The 11,957-nt window shown below is 41.9% G+C and overlaps 1 protein-coding gene across 5 annotated transcripts in view; it reads left to right on the forward strand.

Moving 5' to 3' along the window:
- The first annotated feature begins 1,438 nt into the window (after nucleotides 1-1,438).
- The window catches only part of FBXO25 (F-box protein 25), a 29,792-nt gene continuing 19,273 nt past the window's right edge, over nucleotides 1,439-11,957 (forward strand). For 2 of the 5 annotated variants that reach the window (XM_037391412.1, XM_037391413.1), the window contains exons 1-4: nucleotides 1,439-1,548; nucleotides 4,441-4,584; nucleotides 5,528-5,578; nucleotides 10,987-11,096. In XM_037391412.1, coding sequence (XP_037247309.1) covers nucleotides 4,448-4,584; nucleotides 5,528-5,578; nucleotides 10,987-11,096 — 298 coding nt within the window. In that variant the 5' untranslated portion in view covers nucleotides 1,439-1,548; nucleotides 4,441-4,447. Of the gene's footprint in view, nucleotides 1,549-4,440; nucleotides 4,585-5,527; nucleotides 5,579-10,986; nucleotides 11,097-11,957 lie in introns of those variants that run through there. The other 3 variants (XM_037391414.1, XM_037391415.1, XM_037391416.1) reach the window with 2 other exon arrangements.

The raw sequence follows: 11,957 nt of genomic DNA on the forward strand, positions 1-11,957 counted from the left end.
CTCCATGGTGGAGTCCCTCTCATAGAATACAGTCCTTCGCAAACTGCTCCAGTGTGAGTCTTTCCCCCACTTCTTCATGAAGCGAGCTCCAGCTTACTCTCAGTGTTTCAGTGTTGCCTAATCCTCAAGTAAACACAAGGCAGCAACTTTCCAATGGCTGTATTTGTGTCTGGATTAAAGCATCTTGAAAAAAAGAGTATAGTCTTTTTTGCTCTTGTAATGAAAAGAGATAAATCCTACCTCTAATACAGCAGTTTAATTATTAAAAGTGGCATACTGAGAACATACTCAATGTATCCCAGGTCAAAAAGAACTACTTATGTTCACTTTTTCAAGCGCAAGGACAGAAAAGAAGCCCTTCCAAAACATCTGAACCTATAGTTAATTCTGTGCTCTTACAGCACTGAAGCTGTTTTATAAGATCATAATCTCCAGCTTCATGTGGGAAAGAGCCGTAAATGGATTAGGGGATGCTTCCAGGTAGTGACAAGTAGCAGCAATTGAAGTACTGCCAATCCCAAGCATTCTGATAATTAAAGCTCAATACCCTGTTCTACAGCACAAAATACTTAACATCAATTACAACGTTTTAAAGTACAAATTTATTTTTAGCTCCTTGACTTTCTCTTTTTATATCTTTCTCCACGTTCATACAGGAGAAAATTACTTACTTTCAAGCAAAAGCGGAGATGTTCATACAATCATATATTCATGCCTGAAAGTTTTAAGAAACAAGGAGCTCCATAAGCTTGGTTTACCTAAGGAATTGTTTCCCATTTCCCCAAACATTTTCTTGTACAAAAAATAAGCCTGGCATGGCTCCATAAGCTTCACATAACACCTCTAAGCCACAAAAGAAAACGTGCCTGTTTAGGAGGACGTACAGAAGGACTGCCAAGGTATTTACTGGCCTATGCTCAGCAGCTGCTCCCAGGCACCCGAATTCCTCCTGCTCTCCCCAGGGCAGCCCTGAATCGGTGCCTTCCCCCAGCCGCCTGTCTCCGTACCTATGGGAACCTGGTGATATCCCAAACAACCCCCTCGGCTTCAAGCCCCGCTGAAACCAGCCAACGCGGTGAAAAACCGAAGGGAATGACGGGCAGGTAGCACAGCCCACTCTCCCCTAAGGGCCCTACCGAGGCTAAAGCGCCCCCGGGCCGGCCCTGGCACACCGCGCCCGGCTGCGGTGACATACGCCCGGCACGTCCCCTCAGCGCCGGGGACGCCGCTCCCGCCCGCCTCAGCCCCGCTCGCGCCGCGCGCCCCGCCCACCGCCGACCAAAACATTGACACGTGCGCCTCGACCCCCCCCACCGTCACGTGACGCGCCCAGCCCGCTCCTGCCGGTGACGCCACCGCCCCCTTTGGCCAATGGGGAAGGGCGCTGCCGGGTAGCAACAAGCGCGGCGGCCGGCGGCCAATCGGCGGGCCCCGGGGCGTGGCGAGCGCAGCCACACGTTACTTCCGTCAATAGCCCCGCGGCCTGGGCCGAGCGCGCGCGCGGGCGTGGGGCCGGTTGTGCGCGGCGGGGAGCGGCGCTGCCCTGAGGTGAGGGGACCGGGTGCGCGGGTGGGGCGGGGAGGGGCGCTGGGGCCGTGCGTGTGAGGCCGGCGGGCGCGGGGGTTCGGGGCCGAGGGGGGGCAGGTGTGGCTGGAGGGGCTTGGGGCTGGGTCTCAGGGGCGTGTGGAACTGAATAGTCTGGGGCAAGGTGTCAGGGTCAGGATGGGCAGATGGGTCCGGGAAGAGGGCTGGGGCTGGGGCTAGGAATGAGGGGCTGCATGGAGGGCGTTGGGGAGGAGGTGTCAGGAGCCTGCCTGGAGGAGTGGGGTGTTGGGATATCAACCGGCTGCAGGAGGATAGGAACCAGCGTGGTTTCACTAAGGGCAAATTATGCCTAACAAATTTGGTGGCCTGCTGTGATGGGGTGTTGGTGGATAAGTGAAGAACAACTGACATCATCTACCTGGACTTATGCAAAGCATTTGACGCTGTACTGCACAACATTCTTGTCTCTAAACCAGAGAGACATGGATTTGATGGATGGACCACTTGGTGGATAAGGAATTGGCTGAATGGTCCCACTTAAAGAGTTGCAGTTAACAGCTCGATGTACAAGTGGAGACTGGTGATGACTGGTGTGCCTCAGGGGTTGTAATAGGGACCAGTGCTGCTGAACATCTTTGTTGGCACCGTGGACACTGAGTTCAAGTGTAACCTCAGCAAGATTGCGTGGTGCAGTTGATACGCTGGAGGGGAGGGATGGCATCCAGAGGGACCTTGACAAGTTTGAGAGGTGGGCCGCTGTGAACTTTGTGAAGTTCAACAAGGCCAAATGCAAGGACCTGCATGTGGGTCAGGGCAATCCCAAGCACAAATACAGGCTGGGCAGAGAATGCATGGAGAGCAGCCCTGAGGAGAAAAAACTTGAGGGTGTTGGTTGACAAGAAGCTCAACGTGACCTTGCAGTGTGCAGTTGCAGTCCAGAAAGCCAGCTGTATCCCAGGCTGCATCAAAAGCAGCATGGCCAGTAGGACAGGGGAAGGGATTTCCCCCCTCTGCTCTGCTTTCATGAGACCCCATCTGCAGTACTGTGTTCAGCTCTGGGGTCCCCAACATAGAAAGGACATGAACCTGTTGGAGCGAGTACAGAGGAGGGCCACGAAGATGTTTAGAGGGCTGGAGCACCTTTCCTGTGAAGACAGCCTGAGAGAGCTGGAGTTGTTCAGCTCGGAGAAGGGAAGGCTCCAGGGATACCTTCCAGTACCTAAAGGGTGCCTACAAGAAAGCTGGAGAGGGACTTTTTACAAAGACCTGTAGTGACAGGACAAGGGGGAAAGGCTTTAAACTGAAAGAGGGTAGATTTAGATTAGATATTGGGAAGAAATTCTTTACTGTGAGGGTGGTGAGGCACTTAAACAAGTTGTCCAGAGAAGCTGTAGCTGCCCCATCCCTGGAAGTGTTGAAGGCCAGGCTGGATGGGGCTTTGAGTAACCTGGTCTAGTGGAAGGTGTCCCTGCCCATGACAGGCTTGGAACCAGATGATCTTGGCAAGTCCCTTCCAACCAAAACCTATTCTTTGATAATAAGAGGCCTTAATTTCAGTCAAAATGAGAGGAGTTCTAAACAACTTGGGGGTGGGGGGGGAAGTATGTTATTGTTCATAATACTTCTAGGATGCAGTAAAAAGCTTGGAAAACCAGATAAGCATGAACAAAGTTTGTGGTGGCTGGAGGAAAGGATGTGGTATATTTTTGGGAAGGATTCCTGTTGGATGCAGAGGAAGGCTGAGGTATAAGTAGGAAGGAGAATTTAGGCAATGCTGAGGGTTAGACAAAGCACTTCATTTTGTGTCGTGTGCGGTTTTATAGTAAAAATAAAATACTGTCTCACTCAATTTGTACTTCAGGCTTTTTACATGTCTGTGCCTTCTGTTCTAACTAATATATTGGGCACATGCTGGTCAAGAATGCAAATGAATTAAAAAAAATCATCGTGATGTTTGATACAGCTTAATGGTTTCTTCAAGTTGAAAAAATATTAGAAAATGCATGCTTGTTAGGAAGAAAACTGTTTTTGTTATATGTTAACATGTTTCAAATATGAGAATGCTATTTTCCCTGTATAGCTTGTGTGTGAAATCTCTAGTTAAAATAAGGAGCAACATGTGTGCGTCATGAATGGGAAGAAGAGGGCAAAAGGTAGCATGGTCAGAGTCTTCAAAGTATAGAAAACTGCTTTGTTCAGATTCTTACTTAATGTGTCAGAAGTGAATCTCCCTTTTGAAAGAGGCTAGCAGAACACTGAATGATACACCTGTGATGACTTGCATCTGTTTGTAGGAGTTTCAAGAGGTGTTTCACAATTGACTGTATGTTGCAGTCTCCATTTGTCCAGTAAATAGACTAGCGTGGGAGGTGACCTTAGACAACTGAAAAAATACTTGGGAAGGTGAAAATTCTTTTACCAAAATATCACTAACACAGTGTAGTGCAAACTCAGTATTTGTAAGCCTTTGAAAAGAATAAAAGGAACACTGATTTTTGTGGCCTGCCAAACTTTTTAAGAACCATTTATTGGTCAGGTCTCAAAATCAGTAATCTGTTTGATCATGGTTGAGCAGATTACACAGGATACAGTTTTGTTCATTTTGGTATCATCTCTTTCCTAGACTGCTATGATGATTTTCCTGGTTATCTAAAGAACTAGAAAACCTGTCTTGATCTAATAAATGCTGAAAGACAAGAAGATTGAGGTTACAGAATCAAAAATGTACTTAAATGAATCTGTTTCTTAAAAGGATGCTCTACAGAGAATTTTCTTTCCTCTAGGTAATCATTGTATTTTTTTAAGCTTACAGAGAAAACTGAAGTAATGACAAGAAGTTTTGCAACTTTTAAAAATTAATAAACAATATAAAAATGATCATCTTGCTGCTTATAGAGAAACCATGCCATTTTTGGGCCAAGACTGGAGATCCCCTGGATGGAGATGGATTAAAACAGAAGATGGGTGGAAACGATGTGAACCCTTCAGTCACACGCTTCAGGATGGGAATAATCAGCTGAATGATATCAGTCACACTGTGTAAGTTTAACTCATGCAGAATCACTTTTTCTTTTCTAATAGCAGATGGGAAGGCAAAAGTTGACTTTCCATTCAGACTGCAAGTGTTTGTGGTAGATGATATCATCTGCATATGCTAGAGGTATACAAATGCAACCATGTGGCTTTTTCCATTAGTCAGGAGACCCCTGTGAAGGCTGGCTGTCTTTTGTCACTGCTTCATGAGTTGCTTATTTTAGGCAGATGGATCCCATCTTATTTTTCGTGTCTTTAAAAAACAAAACAAAACAACAACTTAAAAAACCTAACCAAACAAAAAACTTGTGAAGTACCGTTTAAAGATAACTGATACTTACAAATTGCTAGTGCAACAGGCATATTGAAATGTTACCTGGAAGTGAAGGAAGACTTTCTGCTGATTGGGTGTTGGATTAGGACTGTTTAGGGCAGTCATATAATGCCTTTGCTCCAAATAATTAATGGTAGTTTTATGGTAATGCTTTTAACACAATAAATAGACTATGTGCTCCTGTAGAACAAGTGAGAAAGTATTAGTTAAAAGACGTAATACTTGGGGCAGGTGCCCAGAGACTGGTGTGATAGAAATTTCTTTGGACAAGGATACTTTATACTTGGTTTCTCCACGAAGTACTTCTCAGGGATAGCATTCTTGGCCATAAATTCCAGCATAATGTGCTTATAATGAGAAAACAGAATATTCAGTGTTGTGTTAGTCCAGTAAATGACACAGTAATTGATCTGACTTAAAGGGAATTCACTGGCAAGCTAGGACTTGCTGTAGTCATACACCTGTGTTTTCTAAATTTGTGAAATAAACTTCAAGAGTGTTATCAGACAGTGAAGAATTATTATTAAGGTTATCTTGACCTGCTGTTTTCTTCATGCTTCCTTTTCTTTCTGTGTTCATCTGTCATTGAGCTTATTTGGACTTCTGTTTCCACAGAGTCTGGCTACTGTGGATACAAAAGACTATGCTTGTCTGGAAGAGTGTTCAGTAAGCCTCCAACATAAAAGTTGCCTTAAATACCTTTGAGAAAAATCTTTTCTTACTTCTTTCTTATATCTTTAATAATATAATTGGCAATTGAAAGGAAATCTAATTTAATTTTGATACCTATTTGCACAGTTACTAAATAATTGCATCTTGCTTTAATGAATGTTCTTTGGCAAGTATAACACAAATGATCATTGTCTGTGTGAATATACTTAAGACTTTTGCTCTTCTGATCCTAATTATATATGCATATATCTTTTCTCCAGAGAGCAAGATGAGGTACTTTTATTGCTTCTTCAAGCGAAAATACTACACATTTTTTTCCCTTAGTCCTGAAACAACTTAGTATTGAACTCCTCTGAAGTTGTCTTGCTAGCAACAGATTTAAGTCAACTCTTTTTGAAAAGATATGGGCATAAAGTTCAGGACTAAAATAGATACATTAGTTTGAGGAGGCTGGCCATGAAATGTTCTGGGAGCAAAAAAAGTTTTCATGAAGTCTGAGGTGTTTCATGACTTGGGTTTCTTAGGCTAGCTTGCCAGTTTCTCAGAATCCTAATCTCGGGGACCAGCCTAGTCTGCAGCAGATGCCCTCATCTGTAGCGATTTCCCAGGTCCCCACCTTCATCTTGCACTTCTACTTAGCACAGACAAACCACAGTATATTCTGTGGTCCTTCCCACCACAAACACCCCCCTCCCTTACTTCTGCTTCTGTCTGTTCAGTTAAAAATGTATGTTGTCCCAACTTAGACTACAGAATTCAAGTTGGTACTTCTTGGCGAAGTAGCGCTACTTGGGAGTAATTTCATTACATCTTGCACTTTGGATCTGTGAGTTAGCCTTTGCTACTAAACTGCAATTAATCTCTATTTGCACAATATTATAGAACAGTTCGGGGTGGAAAGGTCGTCTGGGGATCATGCTCCAAACATACTCAAAGCAGTGCCAAGTGAGGTCAGGTTTTATAGGACCTCACCCATTTGAGCTTTGTGCATTTCCAAGAATGGAAATTCCTCTCTGGGTTCCTGTTGTAAATTCTGTTACCCTCACTGTGATTTTTATGTTTTGGTTTGTTTGTCATCTGTCCCTGTTGGCCCACCACCAATATAGTAAGAATTTCTCTGACCACAGATTGTGTCTATTACCACTTGACTTATTACTGCCTACCTCCTCTAACCTTACGCTCTAGTTCTTATTTATACCCTCATATTAGATATTGACAGTAATGACGTTTCCCTCCACCAGCACCTCTTAAAACTGAACAAGCTTAGTTCTCTTACACTCGTGCATCATGTGCTCTAGTACCTAATCACCTTGGTAACTCCCCGCTGGATTTGTTCCAGTATACCAATGTTTTTATTATTGTGTTGGGGAGCCCCAAACTAGATACAGTACTTTAGATGCAGTTTCTCAGGCCAAATAAAGGGGGAGGATTGCTTCTTTCAATCTGCAGGGGACCCTTTAATTATCTAAGACCAGGGTGAAGTTGGCTTTATACAACACAAGGGCACAGTGCTGACCTGTGTTCTGACTGTTATTCACAAGGGCTCTGGCTCCTTTTCTGCAAAACCTTTTCCTATCCAGTCTGCACCCAGCATATACCCAGGCGTGGGATTCTTCTGTTCCATCTGTAGGGCTTCGTACTGCAGTGTGTTGTGTCTTGATGGCTGGTTCTCTGTACCATCCTAAGCTATTTGGAAACAGATATCTTCTGTATATTGGATAGATAGCTCAGCTTAGGATATTTGTTAACATGGTGTAGCACTGGCTAAGAATGAGGCTTGATAAAATGTTTCCTTTTTCGTGGAAGAAGCATAGTAAACAAAACATAAGTACTTTATTTGCCTCTTTAAACTGCCCTGTTGATAGGGGTGATGATGTGCGCCTGTCTGGTTGTCCTAACAGGGTTTTATTTATTTTCACCCATTAAATGTCATAATATTTTTCACCAAAATATTCTGTAGAAATCTATGCTAAAGGGAGTACTTGAGTATTGTATTTTAGGGAGCAGTTACAGCAGTTTTCCCTTAAAAAGAAATAAATTCAAGTCAATGTAATTGACTGAAACCCTCTTTCCTTTTACTTGTATTATTTTCTGTGAGAGAAAGTATGGATAGTTACTTGCCAAATACTTTCTCTTCAGAATTTAGGAAGGTCTAATTGCAAACAGATTCAGAAATGAACCTTCAAGACATGTAAATAACTTAAATTGAAGCATGTAGTATTTGATTAGTCATCATTAGTCAGTGCCTTGGTGAAACCATTTGATGAAATTAGTCAGAAATGGTGGATCTAATGATAACTGTGCTTGAACAAACATAATCACTTGTGCAGGAATATTTTAAATTCTTTGGAATAATGCTTCAGTAGTTGCACTTAATTAAGTTCCATTTACAGGAACTGAGATGGGAAAAAATGAGAGGCTGCCTTCTGTAGCTCTTGCTTATTTGGATAATTAATATTTTTATGTAAGTGAAGAGTGCCTTATATCCAAGGTAAACAGTAGCTGGAAATGCAGTTGAGGCAGTGCTCATTAGAGCTCTGTGGGCTGAATGTCGGCCACCACTACGTGAAGTTTGTATCTATAAATTCTAGCACAGATATATATTTCCCATGTCATGGCACTGTGTCCTTGAAGCTTGGTGGGGGAGAGAGAAGAGCACTGCCTTACAGAATTGTATGTAACTACCTGTCAGAAACCTGCAACTGAAGAGTAAAGCTGTCTTATGCTTTCCTTTTGAGGTTAAAAAAGAAAAAAAATAATCAGACTAATAAGATTTTATCATGATGATGCTCCTTTTTTGTGCGTTAGACTCATATGAACTACTTGCTCTGGCAGGGTAGTCATTTGAGTCTGTGGTATCTCTTGTCTAATTCTGTAAGTGAGATACAGTGCTCACAAGAGTATTTTTGGCGCTGGATAGAAGTCCTTGGATTTGAATCTAGTCTTAGATAATTTTGGCATTTTACAAATATATTGTAAGGTCATTTTGTGCAGGCGCTTTGAGTCTATTCTAAAACACTTAGTGTGTCTCTGTATGACTTGAGGGCATTCCTTCTTCCATGCGAAAAGAAGCAAGGGGATGAGGAAGAATAGCTGGGAATTTGGATAGCCCTGTCAAGTTTTCCAGCATTAAGTGTTGTACTGAAGAGGTTATTTAAATGCTCCTATGAAATTGCATTTTTGAAAAAGCTGAAATTCTTGCATGTTTTATGTAGCGTATTGTAGTTCTAAGGTTGCCAGGTACTTTGCTCTTAGAAACTTTAGAATAACTTCTTATGAACTCATCATCAAGACAAGAAAGTAAGAATAACTGTAAATTTGCATTCACATGTCATGTGCAGTGTTATGATAAAAATGTTAAATTAAGGCTTCTGCTACACCATGTGGCCTGTGCAGGACTTGATTCAGTTTCTTCTTAGCTTGGTGTTTGGGGTGGGGTGGGTGGATGGAGGTGAGCAGATAGGCAGTGGTTGCTTTAGGACAGGCGTCCTCAAACTACGGCCCCCCAGGGTCCTCAATCCGGCCCCCGGTATTTACAGACCCCCCAGCCGGGGTTGGGGGGGGAACCAAGCAGCCACAGATGACTGCCTGCCACTTCATCCGCGCGCCGGCCCCCTGGTTAAAAAGTTTGAGGACCCCTGCATTAGGAAATGGTGGAGCAGCTTTGGTACCCAGCCTGTATTTCTGTCCCATTCTTCTGATGCCTGTGGGACACTTGCTTTAATTCTTGGGAAGAGACGTAAAAGTTTGTCAGGAAGAATGGTGATGGTTATAGATCAGTAGAGAAATATTCTCCATGTGAAGTGGAACAGAACATGAGGGAATAAAGCCTCATGTGAGAAGATCCTCAGAGATCACTAACAGTCAAATTTGTTTTTTCTGTAAAATTACATGAATTCCAGGAATGTCACAGGTGATTTTTGAATGTAATACAAGGGTGTTTGAAATAGGCCTCTTCATCTTCACAATTCCTTGTATTAATTGACTGCCCTTAAGCTGCCTTTGAGGGGTATGGGTGGGCTTTAAATCACTTAAGGTGTGTTACTGGTCTAAATTGCTTTCTAAGAACACTTCCTCTCCAGTAACAAAAAGAATCCTGCCAGATTAACCCTCCTTGTCTAAAGCAGGCCTTCAGGAATGCTGCCTCCCCTTTTCTCCCCTTTGCACTGGGTTAATGAGAATGGATGTGTTTCTGTATCAGGCCTTATCTCTAGTCTTGTATCTGTTATTAGGATGATAGAGCTAGGTCTGGGAACTTTGGACTCTATTTCTGATTCTGCAATAACTTCTCACATGACGTGGCAATGCAGTCAATATGCTCAAACATAATTAAATTAATGATTTTAGTGAGCTTAAATTTCCTTTATAGTAGCTTTGGAAAAAAACCCTTATGAATTGAAATGTTACATAATGCTGGGTCCTGCGCTTGGGTTGCAACAACCCCATATAACACTACAGGCTGGGGGCAGAGGGGCTGGAAAGCTGCCCAGTGGAAAAGGACGTGGGGGTGCTGGTTGAGGGCTGGCTGAACATGAACCAACAGTGGTGGCCAAGAAGGCCAACAGCATCCTGGCTTGTCCTGCTGGCCACACTGCTTCAGATACAAGGGAAGCACACCTCAAATCCTGTGTTCAGTTTTGGGCCCCTCGCTTCAAGTTTCTTTATATGTTTTCAATATATCTAGATAGTGTGTCTGTATATATACACATGCAACTATGTCTATCTATACACTATATATAAATTAGTATAGTCCTCAGTGTTAGGTTATGTAGTTAACTGTCAGAAGTGACATAGGTATAGTTGAGGCCTTCTGGGAAAGAGGGGACTAGACCTCATGGTTCTTGATGCCATACAAATCATTGGTAAAACAGTACTGTGAAAGCTGCGTTATGTACGGTGTAGGATTCAGGCTTTTGTTAAAAGACTGACTTTGCTCCAAAGTTGACAGTAGTGAGAGAGATGTCTGTATTTGGCTTTCTGTGTTTGCAAGGGTGTGTAATAATTCTCCACTGACTTTTACCTGTGGGCACAGTTTTTCAAGGCTTGGTTCATTTCAGATAATGAATTTTTATACACCAGAGCTTTGCAGACAGCCAGTTGTCCAGGAGGTACTGTCTCCTCAGTAGTCCTTCCTAAATGTCAGTAATGATTTACAAGATACCTATTGGGAAGATACTTTTGTGTATTTAATCACTATGGCATAAAATTTCAACCCCCCTGGGAAGAAAAGAACAAGACCGCTTCTCTGAAGATACATGCTGCTATATACCATCAGATAGACAAGCATCATCAAAAATATGGTATTTTTTTTTCCAGCTGGCAGACTTTAATGCAGAGAATTATAAGCTGTATGCATCTTAAATATTTAATCACTGCTGTTCTAATAAATGTGTTTATTTCAGCATCATAACTGGTGATGATGAGGATGAAGAAATATACAGTACTGAAGATTGTGAGTTTGCAGCCAAGAAAAGGAAAAAAGATCATTTTAGGAGTAACACAGATTCACAGTGTAAGGCTGGGTTTTTTCATTTATCTTGGACTATTACAGGTTCAGCAAAATTTTATAATAGCCATTCAGTTATATATATCTACAGAGTAGCTTTCTGAATTATGTTTACTTTTATATTGGCAACAAATTCTGGTGTCAGATGTGATACATGTTAATTGAACTGTAGCATTGATTATCTACTGTGTGATTTTATTATATTTTTTCTCCAAAGATTCAAAGGTAATTCATTTAAGAATAGTAATTTCTGAATAATAAATATCTTCTGATAGTGATCACTATTTTGGTTTTGGGCTACTTTTAGATTAAAATCTTCTGGATGCTTATGGAAGCTTCTGCTTACTAAAGCAGCTATCTTATTTTTGCTTAATTCAAATTCTGATTAGTGGTACAACTCTGAAATCAGTTCATAAAAAAAAAATATCTCTTTTCATAATACCTATAGCTCTTGGTAAAGACTTTATCAGTGTTGAATTTCTTGAAGAAAAGTCCCTTTTTCTAAAAAAAATAAAATATGAAAGCCATTTTGTCTGTTATCATTTTTAAAAGATGACCTGTACTTTGGAATGCAAATGTGTATGACAGTAAGCAAACAGTGAAATTGAGAATTTGGTAGAGTAGGGTTTTTTTTCTTAAAAATAAAAAAAAAAAAAAATGATTCGCAACTTTTTGGTGTTTCTAATGCCTTGATCTTGAAATGACCTCCATTATTTGTATAATTCCAAAATTTTAACAGAGGTGGTCTTGCAGTATCCTGCAAGCTTTCCTGGGCTTGCCTGAGCTTAAAGTATTTTGAAAGATTCAAGTGGCTGTACGTAAGAGCATGCTTTCGTTTGACAATATACTAAATTTCTGAAAGCTGAA

Source organism: Falco rusticolus, chromosome 6 (assembly GCF_015220075.1).
Source record: "Falco rusticolus isolate bFalRus1 chromosome 6, bFalRus1.pri, whole genome shotgun sequence".
In the NCBI taxonomy this organism is placed as follows: domain Eukaryota; kingdom Metazoa; phylum Chordata; class Aves; order Falconiformes; family Falconidae; genus Falco; species Falco rusticolus.